Source organism: Melanerpes formicivorus, unplaced genomic scaffold (genome assembly GCF_026170545.1).
Source record: "Melanerpes formicivorus ecotype bairdi unplaced genomic scaffold, bMelFor1.0.p_v2 SCAF_15, whole genome shotgun sequence".
NCBI lineage: Eukaryota > Metazoa > Chordata > Aves > Piciformes > Picidae > Melanerpes > Melanerpes formicivorus.
The window spans coordinates 10,484,097-10,503,700 of record NW_027142367.1 but is presented as its reverse complement, the minus strand read 5'-3'; the positions used below and the strand labels follow the sequence as shown (position 1 = coordinate 10,503,700).

At 46.9% G+C, this 19,604-nt stretch overlaps 1 protein-coding gene and 1 long non-coding RNA gene across 2 annotated transcripts; one reads left to right on the top strand and one right to left on the bottom strand.

Annotated features, from left to right (window-relative positions):
• Positions 1–1,357: 1,357 nt before the first annotated feature.
• On the bottom strand, positions 1,358–18,113 carry NDUFV2 (NADH:ubiquinone oxidoreductase core subunit V2). The gene is made up of 8 exons (XM_068147600.1): positions 17,975–18,113; positions 16,015–16,080; positions 10,395–10,457; positions 10,189–10,305; positions 6,718–6,886; positions 4,046–4,155; positions 2,505–2,581; positions 1,358–1,516 (listed from the first exon to the last, which is right to left on the bottom strand). The coding sequence occupies exons 1-8, from the start codon at positions 18,014–18,016 to the stop codon at positions 1,423–1,425; spliced, it is 738 nt and encodes a 245-aa protein (XP_068003701.1). The 5' UTR covers positions 18,017–18,113; the 3' UTR covers positions 1,358–1,422.
• LOC137445673 (uncharacterized) lies at positions 11,662–14,057 on the top strand. Its single transcript, XR_010988452.1, has 2 exons — positions 11,662–12,631; positions 12,742–14,057. It is a non-coding gene; the product is annotated as an uncharacterized lncRNA (long non-coding RNA).
• Positions 18,114–19,604: the final 1,491 nt, after the last annotated feature.

Here is a 19,604-nt window from a genome sequence, read left to right as displayed (position 1 = left end):
TAAAAGATGTCATTTAATTTTAAACAGTGGTGTGTCACCTCTGTACCACACAAGGTTAATGTGAATTATCCTTACTAGTCAAGGAATAGGCAGACTTGTTGCACCAAAATAATTGTTGTCCTTGCCAAAGGAACATGACCAATGTGAGTGGCATAAACAAACTAGATGATGTAATTGCAGGGAAACATGTAGGTAACAAAATTTGACTCAGAAGAGGGAGATTAGTTTAGACAAGTACTGATAATCAGCATGCACCCAATAGTTTCAAACATTTTCTGCAACTTTTATATATTGGGAGAAATACCTCAATTTACACAGATGAGTTCTTAAAAGTAGGTGACACAGCAGTAAGTTCAGAGGAGGATCTGTGACTTGTAACTGGTTTCATACATTACACTTGGCTATGTAAACCATTGTGGTATCTTCTGCCCTTTCCTACCCCCATAGTTTGGCTGTACTGAATAAATTTGTTCAGGAAGCAGTTTCTTGTGGCTGTTCTTTCTTTTGGTAGTGAGTACTACTATTTGGGGGTTTCTTGTAACATGATAAAAAGATCATTTTCACACTTTTTCTAGTCGTGGAATGGTAATAACAAGAATTAGACTCAAGAAGAACCACCTCTTACTGAACCTGATGGATTTTGTACACAGCATGGCTTGGATCCTGTTTGGGGTTTTGGTTTTAAATTTCACAGAATCACAGCATGCCAAAGGTTGGAAGAGTCCTCTGGAGATCATTCAGTCCAACCCAGCTTCTAAAGCAGCATCACCCACAGCAGGTTGCCCAGGATCACAGTGTCCAGGTGGGTTTGAAAGCTCTCCAGCATAGACTCCACAATCTCTAGGCAGCCTGCTCCAGGCCTCTGGCCCCCTCACAGCAAAACAGGGCAAATTGCTGGCTCATGGTGAGCTTGCCCACCAGTACTCACAAGTACAGAGCAGCTTTCCAGCAGGTCAACAGCTGTACTGGTGCAGGACCCTACACTTGCTCTTATTGTTATATTGCTCTTATCAAGGTTTCCCTCTGCCCAGCTCTCCAGCCCGTCCTGGTCTTGCTGAATGGACACGGGGCCTGATGGGATGTCAACTGGTCCAGCTCCTTTTGGTTTGTTTCCTTGTGCATTTGCCAGACTTGGAATTTAGCCATTTTTGGTGCTTCTTCAAAGAACCTTAGAAAAATTTGAAAGAATTTTCAATGATTAAAAGATGCAACTTTCACTTCCCTGTTGTAAGTTATCTCTCAGTCACTTCCCAGTCTGTAGAACCCCTTATTATTTGGAATTGTTAGTACACTTCACAGGCATTATTCTAATTGCTGCTGCTTGCTTAATTTTAAAAGAGTATTAGAATGTACATGATTTTACTGAGATTAAAATTACTTTTATTATAATTTCCACAGTTTATATTTATATTACAAAAATCCTCAGAGGTCAGGTCGAACTCCAAAACCTGGTCCTTTGGGTGGTTCAGTCAGAGAAGTGAGGCCTCCAGCTGGCTCACAAGAAAAACGTCCACTCCTGAAAAACAAAAGCAGGTTTATGCCTTGCTAGCGTTGTTCTCACCACAGATATCATTTAACCATTGCAGAGAAAATAGTTAGGAATCTGACTTAAAGCTGAAACCCCTTCTTTTTCTTCCATTTTTCCTACTTAACTTTGAGAAAACCTGCAATACTATGCTGAGATCAAAAGGGTTCCAAACTCAAATAAGTGACAGGTAGTTTTGCAACTGAAATGCAAGACAGGAGCACTATTTTTATTTCTATATCATAGGATGGTTTGGGTTGTAAGGGACCCAAATGATCTATCTAGTTCCAACTCTCCTGCTATGGGCAAGGACACCGACTACACTACATTGCTCAAGGCCCCGTTCAACCTGGCTTAGAACACTACCAGGCTAGGAGCCTCCACATTTCTCTGGGCAACCTCTTCCAGTGCTCACCACCTTCATGGGGAGGAATTTCTTGTCTAATCTCAATCTGGCTTTTTCCAGTTTGAAGCCATTACCCCTTGTCAATACGTCTTTTTAAAAGGTCCTTCTTCATCCATCGTGTAGCCCCCTTCAAACACTGGAAGGCTACTTTAAGCTCTTCCTGAAGCTTTCTCTTCTCCAGGCTGAACAACCCCAACTCTCAGCATGTCCTCACAGCAGAGGGATTCCAAGCCCTCGTAATTTTTGTGGCCTGCCCTGGACCTGCTCCAACAGATCCACGTCTCTCCTGTGCTGAGGAATCCAGAGCTGGATGCAGCACTGCAGGTGGAGTCTCAGCAGAGCAGAACAGAGCTTGTCATCATCTAGAATCCCCTGTCCAAGCCCCTCTGGATGACATCCCTTCCCTTCAAGCATGTTGACCACACCACACAGCATGGTACACACACCATCCTAGTTAGTAAATTACTGCTTTTTAGCTGAAGGTTGTGAACTCAAACCACTGGAAAAGGAATTTAGTTTCTCAACAAGACAGGTCTTGGAGTAGCTGGCCAGTATTACACAAATACAGCATACCGTGGGCCAGGTTTGGGAACTTTGCCAGCCTTCAGCTCATCAATGATGTCTTCAATATCTTTAGGTGTCAAATCTTCCTGTTAAAAGAACAAAACCAAAATCACTGACAAAATAGGGAATCAATATCTGTGCCTCTTGTAGGAGATAGTGGCTCTTTGGTGTGATGCCAGCAGGAGAAATTTTTATCCTGTCCATGAACACACACACTAGCTTAAAAAAAAAAAAGAAATATTAAAAAGCCAATTATCATTTTAATGTTAATTTTTTTGTTCACATATAGTTGCAGAAATTAGAACTAAATGTTCATGTGGGTCGTGAGGAATAATTCCCTGAAAGGGTTTGTAAAGGCCTGAAACAGGCTGTGCATGGAAGTGGTGGAGTCTCCATCCTTGGAGGGATTGAAAAGCCATGCAGATGTGGTGCTGAGGGATGTGGTTTAGTGGTGACCTGGCAGTGCTGGCTTAACATTTGGACCTGATGATCTTAAATACCTCTTCCAACCCAAACAACTCTCTGATTCTATGATACATGACATGGGGGTGCTTTCAGCTTCCTTGGTGGATCAGTGAAAGTGGGTCTCTGCCTAGCTGCTGTACACCTGCCACTGCAGATACTGCAAAAGGCTGTCATCTGTGACAAATGTGTCAGAAAATTAACCAGATTGTGCTAACAAAATATTTTCAAAATAAGGGTTTTTTAAAGGTGGATTCAGTCAATACATTCATTCTGCTGGTCTGATGGCATCCAAGTGAGCCACCATTCAAAGATTCCCAGCATGGTAGGGGATGGAGGGACCTCAGGAGGTCATCCAGTCCCTCTGCTAAAGCAGGGTCACCCACAGTAGGTTGCCCAGGATCATTGCCAGGTGGGTTTTGGAGATCTCCACAAATGCAGACTCCACAACCTCTCAGAAGTCTACAAGTTCAAAAAAAGTGTTCAATCAGTCCAAGATTTCCATCCATCTGCTTTCAAATGCTTAACAAATTCCCATTTAGAAGCTGAAGACTGATGGGGAGGCCACCATTGCAGAACAGCATCACCCCACTCAGATATATCAAGAGTGAAAGAAAGGAAAAATACACCCATGCACTTTCACAAAGCACTCCAGGAAAAGGCCAAAACCCAGGAAGTACTGTGTGGTCTGTCCTGAGTGATGCTGCTTTAGCAAGGGTGTTGGAACTTGATCTTCAAATGTCCCTTCCAACCCCTACCATTCTAGGACATGAGGAAAAACTTCCCTGCAAGGATCCTGTGGGGATCCTAGAGCAGGCTGCTGAGAGGTTGTGGAGTCTCCTTCTCTGGAGAGATTCCAAGCCCACCTGGACATTGCACTCTTGGGCAACCTGCTGAGGGTGACCCTGCATTAGCAGGGGTGTTGGTCTGGATGATCTCTAGAGGTCCCAGCTGCTCTAGGTAATACACTGACCCTGCCAACAGGAATTTGAAATGACCAACCAAAACCTCAGAATGCGAAGCTAGTGAAGATAAAGAGATAGCCCAGCACAGAAGTGTGACCTTTCAGAAGGAACTGTCATACTTACATAGTAGTTGTCATTGATTTGAACCATGGGTGCATTGACACAAGCACCCAAACATTCCACTTCTATCAGTGTGAACAGCTTATCAGGGGTTGTTTCTCCAACTTTTATACCTAAAACAATGAAAGAGTAGTAGGATCACCAATGGCTGCTGAACAAGATTGATAAAACATCACTCTCAGTCTCCTCATTACTTGTATTTTGGCCTTAAAAGCATCTGTAGTTAAATGATATTTTTTAATGAGTCTAAAAATGTTTCCATTAAACAAAGGATTCTAATAAAGTGAGTAGGCAGTCTTGGGAATAACTCTTTGCGACCTTGTTAAGGAGGTTTTCAGGCACAATTTATTGCCAAACAGCCATGAAATGACCACTCTAAGAATGGAGGAAATGGCATCAAGTTGCACCAGGGGAGGTTTAGGTTGAACATTGGAAGAAACTTCTTCACTGAAAGGGCTCTCAAACCCTGGAACAGGCTCGCCAGGGAAGTGGTTAAATCCCAATCCCTGGAGTTGTTCAAAGGCTCAGAGATGTGGTGCTGAGGGACACAAGCCATAACAACACCTGAGTCTGAACCCAACAACATTCTCTGTGGAAGGGAAGATGCTGAAATGCAGTTTTCCTCCACAGTTATTAGAAGGGGAGAAGAGAATAAGCAGCTGTTCTGCAGCTCTTATCACAGCGGTCCTCAGGCAGTGTTAGTGCAACCTGATAGAGGGTAAGATCAACTAATAACCTCTTTTCCACATAACCACACAGGGAGGAGGAAAACACCCCACAAACAAATCCCCTGAGTTCTTGCTACATCTAACAGGCTGAAGCCTCAGTGGACTTTTTCCATGGGGAATTTGTAAGTTATATTAACATATTTACCATCCAGAGGAACCTGGACAAGCTCATCAGAAAGGTGAGACCATGCAAAACCCATGAGGTTCAACCAGGCCAAGTGCATGGTCCTGCACCTGGGTTGGGGCAACCCCTGGTATCAGTCCAGGCTGTGGGATGGAGAGCAGCCCTGGCACTGCTGGTGGGCAAAAAGCTGGACATGAGTCAGCAATGTGCACTGACAGCCCAGATGCCAGACACATCCTGGACTGCTCCCCAGCAGCATGGGCAACAGGTAGAAGGAGCAGATTCTAGACCTCTGCTCCGCTCTGCTGAGACCCCACCTGCAGTGCTGGGTCCATCTCTGGAGTCCTCATTACAGGAGAGACATGAACCTGTTTGAAGAGTGTCCAGAGGAATACACAACAATGATCTTAGGGCTGGAACCCTTCTGCTGTGAGGACAAGTGAGAGAGTTGTTCAGCCTGAAGAAGAGAAGGCTCCAGGGAGACCTTCTTGTGGCTTTTCATTACTTAGAGGAAGCTACAGGATAGCTGGAGAGGGACTTTTTACAAGGGCATGTAGTTATAGGACAAGGGGTGATGGCTTCAAACTGAAAGAGGATAGATAGAGATTAGATACAAAAAGAAGTTCTTCACTGTTGGGGTGGTGAGGCATTGGAACAGGCTGCCCAGAGAAGTTTTGGAGGCTCCAAGCCTGGAATTTTTTAAAGCCAGGTTGGATGGGGCTCTGAGCTACCTGGATCTAATTGCAGATGTCCATGCTGACTACAGGAGGGTTGGACCTTCAAGGTCTCTTCTAGTCCAAACCATTCTACGATTCTATGACCTTCAGTGAAAAACACCTCACACAACTTCCATACAGCATCTCTTAAAAATCCTATTTTTAATTAAGTGCCACAGCAGTCAAAGTCCTCTCATATATAGAATCCAGGCTGGAAGGGACCTCCAAAGGTCATCCAGTCTGACCTCCCTGCAGTCAGCAGGGACATCCCCAACCAGGTTAGGCTGTCCAAGGCCTCATCAAGCTTTACCTCGAATATCTCCAGGGAAGGGGCCTCAACCACCTCCCTGGGCAACCTGTTCCAGTGTTCTACCACCCTCACAGTAAAGAACTTGTTCCTAACAGCCAATCTAAATCTGCCCTTTTCTATTTTGAAGCCATTGCCCCTTGTTTTGTCACTGCAGGCCTCTGTAAACAGTCTCTCTCCATCCTTCTTATAGGCCCCCTTCAGGTATGGGAAATTTGTTATTAGGTCTCTTCTCCAGGCTGAACAACCCCCGATCCCTCACCTGTACTCATAGCAGAGGTGCTCCAACCCCCTGGTAATTTTTGCAGCCCTCCTCTGGACCCACTCCATGAGGTCCATGTCCTTCCTATATTGAGGGCTCCAGACCTGTACACGGCACTCAAGGTGAGGTCTCATTAGAGTGAAGTGGCAGAATCACCTCTCTGGATCTGCTGGTGTTTTCATGAAGCCCAGATGTGATTTGCGTTCTGGGCTGTAAGTGCACACTGGTATATGGGACAGTGCATTGCTTGTCAGTCCAAGAGCAATGTTAAAAACATGCATTTCTTGTAAATTTGTCCTTACAACAACTTTAAGACCAGTAAAGGGCTCTCCAGACAATGGCCTTTTCTGCTCTCCTCTACTAGCATCTTCGAAGAACCAAAACCAAACCTGACATTTGAAGAGTCCAGTGCCTATTCACCGATGATTCTAATCTATTTACAACCCTACTACTCTGCCCACCACATGAAGAATTTTACTTCAGTATCATTAAACAAGGGGAAAACAAAATAAATAGGTATTCCAAATCTGCATCATACCAAGTTTCTTCTTAATGGCTTCCAAAATGCTGTCAGAGTCCCGCAGCATGCAAGGTGTGGTGGTGCAGACCTGGATGTGGTACTTCCCCACCGGTTTGCGGTTGTACATGGTGTAGAAGGTTGCTACTTCATACACCCTCATGGGAGGCATTTCTAAAACTTCAGCAACCTGTAAGGAGAGCACAGATATTCCATCAAATCCTCACAGGGCAGCAGTACAGGTGGTCGACAAGCTGCTAAGTCACCTGTCCTCTGCCTGCAACACAGGATGAGGAAGAGAGAGGGAATGGCTACCAAAACCACAACTGTGTCTATCTTGAACTAGTGGGGTGGATGAGGGGAAAACAGTGGATGGGTGTGGTAGGGTGCTCCAAACCCCCCTTTCCCCACCTCTGTCTGTGGAGGTTTGAATGGGGGAAGACAAGGGCTCAAAAGTCCTTTCCCCTCTCCCTGGGGGCTTGAGCAGGGCAAGGTAAAAAGGCGCCTTTCCTCCTGCCAGGAGCTAAAGTCCCACACGTGTATTCACTTGTGGGGAAGCCCGCACTGGGATCTGGAATTGTGACTGGCTGGGCTCTTTGTGCCCAGTATACATTGGTATTGGACACCCTGTCTACTGAAATCCTAAATAGAATAACCAGAAAGTGGTCTGACTCATTCTGGGACTCATTTTGGGATTCATTAGATTTGCAGTGAAATGGGCAAGATTTGCCTGCAGCACCTGGAATTGGCTTCTCCCTGGACCTGCATACTCTGGGTTCCTGCTCCCTACCCACACTGGAGTGACTCTACCTGCTGTAAACTCTGCTCGCTGGAAACACGCCGGCAGTAGGGCTTCTCTTGCGCTGCAAGGCAGCGCTGCTCCATGAGATTTGCCTCGTGGGAGCCATGTCTAAAGACACTTTAATTTTGGTGGGTCCCATTTTCTTTGGATTTATGCCACGTGATCCACAAATTGGATTATAAAGCTTGCAGCTCTGGAGAGATCCAGGGACCATCTCCAAATTCCTGCTCTGCTCTCATGAGTAAAATCTGGCACCCTCAGCTTTTCCCTAGGGTCCTGGCTTGTCTCTGACTTTATAAGTGGGGTAAAGCTATTTTGTGGCTTAGCCTTTTCCATTTTCTGAATCCTCAAAATTGAACTAAAGTTGCCCATAAGCATCCTTGCAGAATTCCCCACCAAATAAAACCTGTAAATAAAATTTAACTAGTTTTGTACATAATTTTGGGGTGGAGTTTTGGGGAAAACAAAGCTCAGTATATTTTTGTAATTCCCACCTCATTAAGTTATTCCTAATCAAAACAATGGGGTCTATCTTGACTTCAGTAAGCCTTCTGATACTCCTGTAACATGCTTCTAGGGAAGCTTAGCAAGTGTGGGTTAGATGAGTGGACAGTGAGGCAGATTGAGAACTGACTGAAGGGCAAATCTCAGAGGGTTGTGATCAGTGGTACAGAATCTAGCTGGAGGCCTGTATCTAGTGGAGTTCTCCAGAGGTCAGGACTGGGTCCAGTTTTGTTCTACATCTTCATCAGGGACCTGGTTGAAAGGACAGAGCAGTCCTTCAGCAAGTTTGCTGACAATACAGAATGGGGAGGAGTGACAGATATCCTCTCTGGCTGTGCTGCCATTCAGTGAGACCAGGACAGGCTGGAGAGCTGGGCAGAGGGAAACCTCACGATGTTCAACAAGGACAAGTGTATGGTCCTGCACCAGTACCAGTGAGGGGCTGACCTGTTGGAAAGCACCTCCACAGGGAAAGACCTGGGAGTGCTGGTGGACAAGTTTATCATGACCAGCATGTGCACTTACGGCCAAGAAGGCCAATATGTCCTAGCATGCATTAAGAAGGGTGTGACCAGCAGACAGAGGAAAGTTCTCCTTCTCCCTCTACTCTGCCCTATCTGTAGTACTGGGTCCAGTTCTGGGCTCACAAGTTCAAGAGAGACAAGGAACTGCTGCAAAGAGTCCAGCAGCAGCTACAAAGATGCTGAGGGAAATAGAGCATCTGAGGAGGAAAGGCTGCAAGATCTGGGGCTGTTTGTCCTGAAAAAAACCACGATCTTAGTGCTTATCAATATCTAAAGAGCAAATGTCAAGAGGATGGGACCAGACACTTTTCAGTGGTGCCCAGTGACAGGACATGGGGCACAAACAGGAACCAAGGAGCTTCCACCTAAATGTCAATAAACTCTTTCCTGTGAGGGTGCTGGAGCCCTGAAGCTGGCTGCCCAGAGAGGCTGCGGAGTCTCCTCTGGACAGATTCCAAACCTGCCTGGACATTGCGAACCTGGGCACCCTGCTTTGGGTGACCCTGCTTTAGCAGAAGGGTTGGACTGGATGATCTCCAGAGGTACTTCCCAACTCCCACTATTCTGTGATTCTGGTGCCAAGTGGAATCACCTTACTCAAGCACAAGCTCCACTAAGCCATGAATTAGCATAACGAGGAGTTCAGCTCCCTTCCAGCATCTAGCATCACACACGAGCTAGGTGTGAGGAGGCAGGTGGGTTCCAGCTTTCCCTGTCAGCTCCAGCTCATCCTGCACTTGTGCTCCATGAATGAACAGAACTCTTACACATCTGCCCACACTAACCCATGTCAGCCTTTTGGGAAAGGAATGCTTGGAGGCTGGTGCCACGTTCATCCAACTCAGACTCAGCAAGTCTGCCTTGGGTTCTGTGACACACTACAGCTGGGCTTACGAGCACCATGGCTACATCTGCAGGTTGGTGTCATATCAGTAAATAGGCAAAGAAGCTTGATCTCCATTGAGCCAGTCCCTGACCTCATTAACGTGGACCCCTGGCCAACTGCTCAGGTGCAGAACTGGCTGTTTCCAAAAGCATAACTGGTTTACGTTGCAGTCTCTACCGCAGGCAAACAGACCACAGATAACACCTGTTCACTTCAAAACCTTCAGAGATAATTGGTCTCTTCTCCCAGGTGCCAAGTGATGGAAAGAGAATAAAAGGCCTCAAGTAGCACCAGGGGAGGTTTAGGTTGGATATTACAAGTTTTTTTCAGACGAGTTGAGAAGCCATGGACCAGGCTGCCCAAGGCAGTGGTGCAGTCCCCATCGCTGGGAGGATTTAAAAGACATGTAGAAGTGGTGCTGAGGGATGTGGTTTCATGGCAACCTGGCAGTGCTGGGCTAACAGTTAGACCCAGAGACCTTGCAGGGCTTTTCCAACCTTAATGAGTCTGTAATTCTCTGATTCTAAATAAGGCCCATGAAATATCTGTTTTCTTCTGTCTACAGTTTTTAACAGTGGGCTAACAGCCTTCAAACAGACCCCAAGCTCCTGAATCCCTTTTATCTTGTCAAATGCAATGTCACAGGGAACTCTCATAATTGTGTTACACATGTAAATCTCACATTACTCTGATGTGACCAAATAAGCCAATATTCCATTAAGATATTTAAAGAACACAGTAAAATTAGGTTTAAAAGATAACAAAGCACTAAATACCTTGTTCATAGCTGATATAGGCAACCATCCGTGCTGCCTCTGGGCCAGATCCAGTACTGCCATGACAGCTGCTGACTTGTGTCCCTCTGGGTAGTTGTTTATGATGGCTTCTATGCGCTTTTCAAAGGCAGAGAGGGGATAAAACAATCAAATCAGTACTGATCCAAAAGAAAAGTCTGTGCATTTAACTTGTTTTGTCTCCTTACCTTTTGGTTTTCTGGTGTGAACTCAAATGGAGTATCTGGGTTGTTTTCAGGACTGTCTCTGTGCTTCAAGAAAAGAAAAGGGAAAGGTGTAAAAAGAGAGCTGGCAGAAAGTTATTCAGGACAGATTTACTGTGGTGAAAAAAAATACCTTCTCATTAGAGTTGAGTTGCTGAAATAAAATTGATTTAGAATAGAGCAGAATTAACCAGGTTGGAAAAGACTTTTGAGATCATCCAGTCCAACCTATCATCCAACACCAGCTAATCAACTAAACCATGGCACCAAGCACCCCATCCAGTCTCTTTAAACACTTCCAGTGATAGTGACTCCACCACCTCCCTGGGCAGCCCATTCCAATGGCCAATCTTTCTATAAAGAACTTCTTCCTGCTGGTTGCCTGGGAGAAGAGACCAACCCCCACCTGGCTACAACCTCCCTTCAGATAGTTGTAGACAGCAGTAAGGTCTCCCCTGAGCCTTCTCTTCTCCAGGCTAAGTAACCCCAGCTCCCTCAGCCTCTCCTCACAGGGCTGTGCTCCAAACCCCTCCCCAGCTTTTTTGCAATTCTCTGGACATGTTCCAGCAGCTCAACATCTTTCCTAAACTGAGGGGCCCAGAACTGAACACAGGACTCAAGGTGTGGCCTAACCAGTGCTGAGTACAGGGGCACAATGACTTCCCTGCTCCTGCTGGTCACACTGTTCCTGATACAGGCCAGGATGCCATTGGCCCTCTTGGCCACCTGGGCACACTGCTGGCTCATGTTCAGCCTACTGTCAACCAGTACCCCCAGGTCCCTCTCTGCCTGGCCACTCTCCAGCCACTCTGTCCCCAGCCTGTAGCTCTGCATGGGGTTGTTGTGGCCAGTGTGTAGAACCCAGCACTTAGATGTGTTAAATCTCACACCCTTGGACTCTGTCCAGCTGGTCATGGTCCCTCTGCAGAGCTCTCCTACCCTCTAACAGATGCCTGCCCCCAGCTTGGTGTTGTCTGCAAATTTACTGATGATCAACTCAATGCCCTCATCCAGATCATCAATAAAGATGCTAAAGAGCATGGGGCCCAGCACTGATCCCTGGGGACACTACTACTGACTGGCCGCCAGCTGGATGTGGCACCATTCACCACCACTCTCTGGGTTCGGCCATCCAGCCAGTTCCTAACCCAGCTCAGAGTGCTGCTGTCCAAGCCATGGGCTGACAGCTTGGCCAGGAGTTTGCTATGGGGGACGGTGTCAAAGGCCTTGCTGAGGTCCAGGTAAACTACATCCACAGGCCTCCCCACATCCACCAGGCAGTCACCTGATCATAGGAGATCAGGTTGGTCAGGCAGGACCTGCCCTTCCTAAATCCATGCTGGCTGGGCTTGATCCCCTGGCCATCCTGTAAGTGCTGTGTGATTACACTCAGTATGACCTGTTCCATGCACTGAGGTCATACAGTCCAGATAAAAATTTCATAGTACTCAATCATAAATGACTAAATACCCCCCAGAAAGTTATCAAAAATATTAGAAATGTACTCACTCTTTAAAACAGTGCCTTATTCATGTTATTTCTTGAGCAATACAGTGGTGTTATGAGAACAGACCTTTTCAACACTGTTAATACAGCTTGGCAATTGTTGGTGAGGGTTTTCTACATGTTTTAATGATGTTCTCAAAAAGAGGCTGATGGAAGAAAAACTGACTGGAAATGCTGCACAACTTGGAACTTCCACCCTTTCCCTTTATACCTATTCTGTGCATAGTTCCATGATTCATAACAACAAGTTCCACAACTTAAGTTTTCCTTCTCAAATCCACACCCCCATTCAATTTCAGGCTGCTACTTTGCTTTCCATAACTATTTGATCCATTTGCAATTGTCCTTAATCTCAAGGTTCTTTTGCAAGTAAGTATAGAGCATAGAATCAATTCATTTGGAAAGGACCTCTAAGATTATTGAGCCCAACCATTATGTAACACTACAAAGTCTGGTGCTAAACCATGTCTGAGTTTGAAATGAGTGGATTTGCTTCTTTCTGTTTTGGGTTCATTTCTGCTGCTTTTTAGGATATGGATTGTGGAAACCCTAGATCACAATTAAGGACACAGTAGTGGAAGGAACAAACCACAGTGGCTGAGGTTCAAAAGGACTTCTGGAGGTCAGCTGTGCCTAACTCACCCTGTTCAAGCACAGCCACCCAAAGCTGCTTGCCCAGGACCGTGTCCAGACGGCTGGCTCTGAACATTTCCAAGGTAGGAGACTCCACAACCTCTCTGGGTAACCTGAGTCCCTCGCAGGAAACTCAGGGACCCTCACAGGAAAGTAGTTTTTCCCTTATGTTCAGATGGAACCTGTGTTTCAGTTTCTGCCCACTGCCTCTGGTCCTGCCAATGGGTACCACTGAAAGGATCCCAGCTCCACTGTCCTTGCACCTTTGCTTCAGGTATTTACGGACATTGATGACATCCCCCCTTCTCCAGCCTTCTCCAACAGTCCCAGCTCTCTCTGCCTTTTCTCATATAAGAGATGCTCATAGAAATAGTCTGTTCCAGGCAGCCTGTTCCAGGGCTTAAACACTCTTTCAGTGAAGAAATGTTTCCTAATGTCCAATTCTCAGTCATCCCTCATGCAACCTGTGGCCATTCCCTCTTGACTATCACTTGTTACTTGGAACAGGAGACCAACTGCCACCTCACTTCGGCCTCCTTTCAGGGAGTTGCAGAGGGCAAGAAGGTTTCCCCTCAGCTTCCTTTTCTCCAGGCTAAACAACCCCAGTCCTCTGAAGACCTGTGCTCTAGCTCTTCCACCAGTTTCATGACCCTTCTCTGGACCTGCTCCAGCACCTCAGTATCTTTCACACCAAAAAACCCACACTTAACCCACTTAAAACAAGCCCCCACAATTTCCTGTGCTTTTCTAGGGAGGACTCTGTTGCAGAACACAAAGACAACAATGGCACTAGTAAATAAACAACTGCAAATCACAAGTAGCCAACTAAACCACACAACTTTACTTTTCTACTTCCCTTTCACTATTTTTAGCTTCCTCCTTCCAGCAAATAATTTAAACAGTTAATCTTGAAAAATGCCTGAATATTCACATAGCTTTGACTTCTCAGCTCAGCCTCTGCTCAGTGAGGACACTTTCTGAAGCTCAGGGCAGGTTTCCACAGCCGGTGGCTGCTTCTAGCACTGAGAACACTGATGGGGAGAGTTACTGCCAAGGGCTGGGCTGCAGAAAGGCTCTGGCTTAGACTTGCTCCCAGACAGACCAAGGGCACTGCCACATCTTGTGCCCCATCCTGGGGCACAGGAAGTCAGAGGTGGCACCTGTGAGGAGGACTGAACAGGACAGGTGACCCTCAATTGACCAAATAGGGATTCCATCCCATGGACATCATCTTCAGGATCAAGCTGAGGGATCACCAGAATCAAGTCTCTTCTTCAATGGCCAGCGTTCAAAGAGGGTTCTGCCTTCCCAGTATGTGTGTTCCTGAATCTGGTTCCTGTCTGCTGCTGAATCCCATCTGGGACTTCCCCAGTGCCTGCCCAACATCACTGGTGACAATGACATCTTTGGCATCAGGGGTTGGGTTCCACACTGCTTTGTATCGATTGTTGTGCATTTCATTTTATTATTATTACTTCCATTAAAGCTGTTTCAGTTTCCTTTCCCAAACCACCAGTCTCTCTCCCTTATTTCCTTTTCCTTCCTTTTGGGAAGGGAGAGGGGTTCATAGATAACCTCTGGCATCTCCAGTGGCTGGCCCAGCCCTAACCCATCACACCCCACTAAGTTTATGAGGGAAACTGCAGAAAAGAAACACAAATCTGCCCCAAAACGCTCAGGAGCGTCTGCGGTCAAAGTGATCAACTCTAATAACATGCTGATTGCTACCAAATGTTGGGAAACTGGCAAATCCTTCAACTGTTAACACTATAAACTTGCTAAAAAGCTCTGAATGGAGAATGGGACAGAAGACAGAATCCACCTCTCAAGATACTTCAGGCTCTCTTTAGAGGTAGGTGGACATCACATCTGCTTCACACATGGAAACTCAATTATAAATCAAGATGCAACATGCTACGTCACATATATGAACAGGAACCACACTTTTCAACTCTTAGTAACCATGGCTAGACCTTTAGCTAAGGGTAATTCTGAGGTTAAGCATCCCATTCAAGGAAATGAGCTTGCAAAAAGTTTCAAGGGTTTCAATGACAAGCTCAATTGACTCCAGTTAAAAAAGGGAACAAGAACTGGTCGATAATGAAATAAAGTTTAAGCAACATCTCCTCTGCAGTCACACACAAAAGCTGCTAAGGTCACCACTACTATGAAAGGGGTTTCATAGAAAAGAAATGAAACACAAAGCCAAAAGGTAGAGCCCTGCACCCGAGGAGGAATAACCTCCTGTACCAGTACAGGTGAGGGGCTGACCTGCTGGTAATCAGCTCCATCCAGGAGTGCTTATAGACAAGTTCACCATGAGCAAGCAACACGTTCTTATGGTGAAAAAGGCCAGTGGTGTCCTGGGGCACATTAAGAATAGTGTGACCAGCAAACTGAGGGGTGTTCACGTCCCCTCTATTGTGGCAATGCCAGCGACGAGCAGTGTGAGCAATCTGGCAGTGCAGGCCTAGAGCCTGACATGGTGGTAGGCCATGCTCAGCATAAGTGCAGAGCCAGCTAGCAGTGTAGCAAAACAGTGCTGTGCCTGCAGCATGTAACTAAAACAAGGCACTGGTAGCTATAAACATGGACAGTTATCTTGGGACAACAGGAGATGCTCCTGCATCAACAAACCTTACGTGTCATTAGTAGTTGGACCAATAATCTGTAATAGTGCAATGTGTGGTCACTCAGAGGGAACCAATGGAGCTATGCCAACAGGGCACTCCGAGTTTATGTAAGTTGTAGCAGTTCTCTTGCTACGCACTTCTGCCTTTCCTGTCTCCTGTTCTTCTACACTTTACTGTGCTATACTCACACTACAGGCCTGCTCTACAGGCCTGCAACACTGGAACAATAAAGGAACAATACTCGATCATATTAGTCAGCCGTATTGATTCCAATCTCCATCGCCTCCGATACTCTATTCTACCCTAGTCACTGGAGTCCTGTGTCCAGTTCTGGGCTCCCCAATTCAAGAGAGACAGCAAACTACTGGACAGAGTCCAATGGAGGCTACAAAGATGCTGAGGGAACTGAAACACCCCTATAAAGAAGAAAGACTGAAAGGCCTGGGGTTTCTTAGCCCCAGAAGAGCAGAGAGAGAGAGGGGATCACTGCAACACTTATAAATATAGTTGGGTGTGAAGAGGATGAAGCCTCCTCATTGTAATCCTGGGCAACTTGCTCTGAGTGCCCCTGCTTTATCAGGCATTTGGACTAGATGATGTCCAGAGGTGCCTTCCACCCCCCACCATCCTGTGATTCTGTGAAATCTACAGTAAAACCTCTCCATACTCTTAACACAACTCTAAGGAAAAGCTCTACTAAAACCACGTGTCTTTGTAAACGCCAGCAGTCTTCCATAGCAAGGTCCTGCACATCAGCAGCTTTCAGGCTGAATAAAGGAGATGCCAAAGTCTTCTCACACACCTCCCTTACATTAAGAAAGAAAATTATTTACCACAAATAGGGCTCCCCCGGCGGCATTGCGCACTGCTGTTCTGTGTACGTACCGGACTTGTCTCACCTGCAAACAAAAGAAAGGAGGCAATACTAGTAGTTGGTAATTTACACACTGCTAGTGCCTGCTTTCAGACCCATCTTGACTCCTAACTGTAAGCCACTAATTCCACTGTGATCACTAACAGTTTAAATTAAGGAGAGCCTATTAAAGTCTTTCCCATACTATTTGGACAGCAATTTTGACTTGCCTCGACCATTTCAGTGTAGAAGTTAAAGGGTTTAACTTCAACCAGATAATCCTCTGCCACTGCTGAAGAGCCTTGAATACACATTCTCATCAGCCACTTCAGGAAGGATTTTCCTGAGGTTCTTCTCTAGTAAGCATTTACAGAATCCTAGTATCCCAGTATGGTGGGGGTTGGAAGGGATCTCTGGAGATCCTCTAGTCCAACCCTCCTGCCAAAGCAGGTTTGCCTATAGCAGATAGCCCATGATCAAAATGTCCAGGTGGGTTTGGAGTTCCTCCAGGGGAGAGTCCACAGTCTCACTGGGCAGCCTGCTCCAGGGCTCCAGCACCCTCACAGGAAAGAAGTTTCTTATACTCAGGAACCTCCTGGGTTCCAGTTTGTGCCTGCTGCCCCTTGTCCTGTCACTGGGCACCACTGAAAAGAGTCTATCCCTGTCGCCTTGACACCTGCCTTCTAGATGTCAAGTGGATCAAAACAGCAAAAATACAGTCACAGGTTTTGAAATCCAAGCCTAAGTCTAAGGGACCTACAGCCCCTGCTCTCCTGTAAGAGCAACCTAATCAGCTCAATCTTTTCAGCATCATCTCCTGTAATTTCACATGGATGCAGTATTTCCCTGTCATATGATCAGTCCTTCCAGGAGACATTGGATTTACTGTGCAGTCAGGTATATGTTGTTCTATGTATCCACCTACTCTTTGCTCTCCACTTCTGGCACACCTGGAAACAGCATCCAGAAAAGCAACTCATTTGCCATTCTGCACCAAGAGCCACAATGAGCTCTAGGATAGAGAGATAACTCCATGGGTTGCAAGCTCTTTCCCAGTGCCACTTTTTCCAGCAAAATCTCAGTTGTCTTTAACAAGGAGGTAAGAAACACATCAAATGAACTGCACTGGCAGGCAAACCTGAGTGTTCTAAGTGAGCAAGACAGCACAGAAAATTCAAGTAAAAGATACAGAAGTGCATGTACAGCCTGAAAACACAACCACAATTCTGCAGGCAATTGATACATTCTACAAACCTATAAACATGGACGTGATGCTCTGGTACCATACTCGGTGCTAAGTAAATGTGACACATATGCAGTGTTCCTTCAAAAGGAAGCATTTCAAGTAAAGCCTCTTCCTTTTAGCCACGCATATTGCTCTGAACGTTTTCAAGAACCACACCTGTAAATTTTAGGCTTGAAGCAGCAGCAGAATGAGCCCACGGTTTTTTGCCCTGCCCTGAAGAATTCCAATTTGTGTGAAGAGCTGACTGAGAAGCAAAAAATAAATTAAGGGGTTGCCTTCCAAAGGTTATTCCTACACACACAGGCAAGAAGGAAAATTTATTTCCACTTGGGGAGCTCCCCAGTAACCTCCCATAGGCACCAAGCAGCTACAGAGCAGGCAGCAGCAGGCACTGGATGCCAGGCAGCGCAGCTCTACAGACGGTCAGCCAACTCCGGCAAACGCCGAGGGCAGAGCAGGCAACCCGGCAGCGACGCCTTTTCACCGGCTGTTCCAGGCCTTTCTCCCCCGAGGCCCAGCCTTGCCCTCCCTCGAGGCTCAGCCTCCCGTCTACCTGCTGTGAGAACAGCACCGACCCTCTCCTCTCCCCGCCGCGGCCTCCCACCTCTCCCTCGGCCTGCTCCAGCCAAGCCCGGCCCCGTCCTGCGGGGACAAAGCGCGTCGGCACCGCCGGAGCGGCAGACTCCTCGCTTACCGAGCGTGCGGCCGCGGCCCGCAGCGGAGCGCACAGGAACATAGTGGCGGCGGCAGCAGCAGCGACCCCCGTCCGCCCCTGCCCTCTCCTTGCGGCCTAGGCTCGCCCTCCGAGCGGCCCCAAGGAGACGCAGCTCTGCGCATGCGCCGGACACGCGCCGCCTGCGAGCGCGCGCCCGCCCGAGGGAGCGCGCAGCCCTAGCTGGTTCGCGGAGGCTGCCGTGGGGTGCGCGCTGCCTCCGCTCGGCCAACGGGGCTTAGTGCGGCGTGCTGGGCTCGGGCTAGCCGGGCTTCCTGCCCAGGGAAGGATCCGTCAGACTGAGCTGTCACAGGAGCACGGAGTCGTTCGGGTTGCAAGAGAGCTTTGAGAGCATCGAGTCCAACCGTTAGCACTGCCAAGCCAACGCTAAACCGTGCCCCCCAGCACCACATCTACGTGGCTGTGAAACTCTTCCAGGGATGCTGACTCCACCCTGTTCCAGGGCTTGACAAGTCTTCCAAGGAAGAAATTTTTCATAATGTCCAACCTAAACCTCCCCTGGTGCAACTTGAGGCTCTGCCCTCTTGTCATAGAATCATAGAATTGTTACAACTGGAAAAGACCTCCAAGATCTTTAAGTCCAACTGTCAACCTAAGGCTGTGATGGCCATTAAATGATGACCTGAAGAGCCATGTCCACACATTTCTTGAACACCTTCAGGGACAGTGACTCCACCACCTCCCTGGGCCACCTATTCCCATGCCTGACCACTCTTTCAGTAAAACTTTTTTTCCCCAATATCCAAACTAAAGCTCTCCTGGCACAATTTCAGGCCATTTTCTCTCATTCTATCACCTGATATTAAGGAGAGCAATCCCCACCTCTCTCCAACCTCCTTTCACACAGTTGTAGAGAGCAAGCTGCTGAACCTCCTTTTGTCCAGCTTAAACAGCCACACTTCCCTCAAGTGCTCCTGATCCTCAGCTGTTCTCTAGACCACCCTCATTGTTGTTCTTTGGACATGTTCCAGCACTTAATGTCTCTCTGTGATGCTCTCTATGAACCTCTACCCTCTTGCCTGTAGACATGGCACTTTGAGACACTGTTTAACAACAACCTAGAGGTCTTCCAACCAAAACAATTCTGATTCTACAGTTACCAAAAGGAAGAGAAAGGGAATAAGGGAGAGAGAAAAGATGTCCCTTGCCTACAAGACCACCCTTCTTAGAGTTTGCACTATAGATTTTGTAGATGCTCTGTGTCTGCACTGACTGTTGCACACCAGGTAAACTACCCTGCTTTTGGGATAACACCCTGAGCAGATTTGTTCTCTCCACAACTGCAGCTGTTTCAATACCCTGTAACACTTTAATTTTCACCTTTATGTGGAAGTACGTCTCATATTACTAGTGAAAGTGGAGATGCAGTTGAGGTTCAGAAAGAATCTTAATATAAACTGACCTTTATTCCTGAGAAGTGGTTAAGTAACCATCCCTGGAGGGCTTTACAAGGTGTATCATAGTATCATAGTATCATAGTATCATTCAGGGTTGGAAGGGACCACAAGGATCATCTAGTTCCAACCCCCCTGCCACGGGCAGGGACACCCCACACCAGATCAGGCTGCCCAGAGCCTCATCCAGCCTGGTC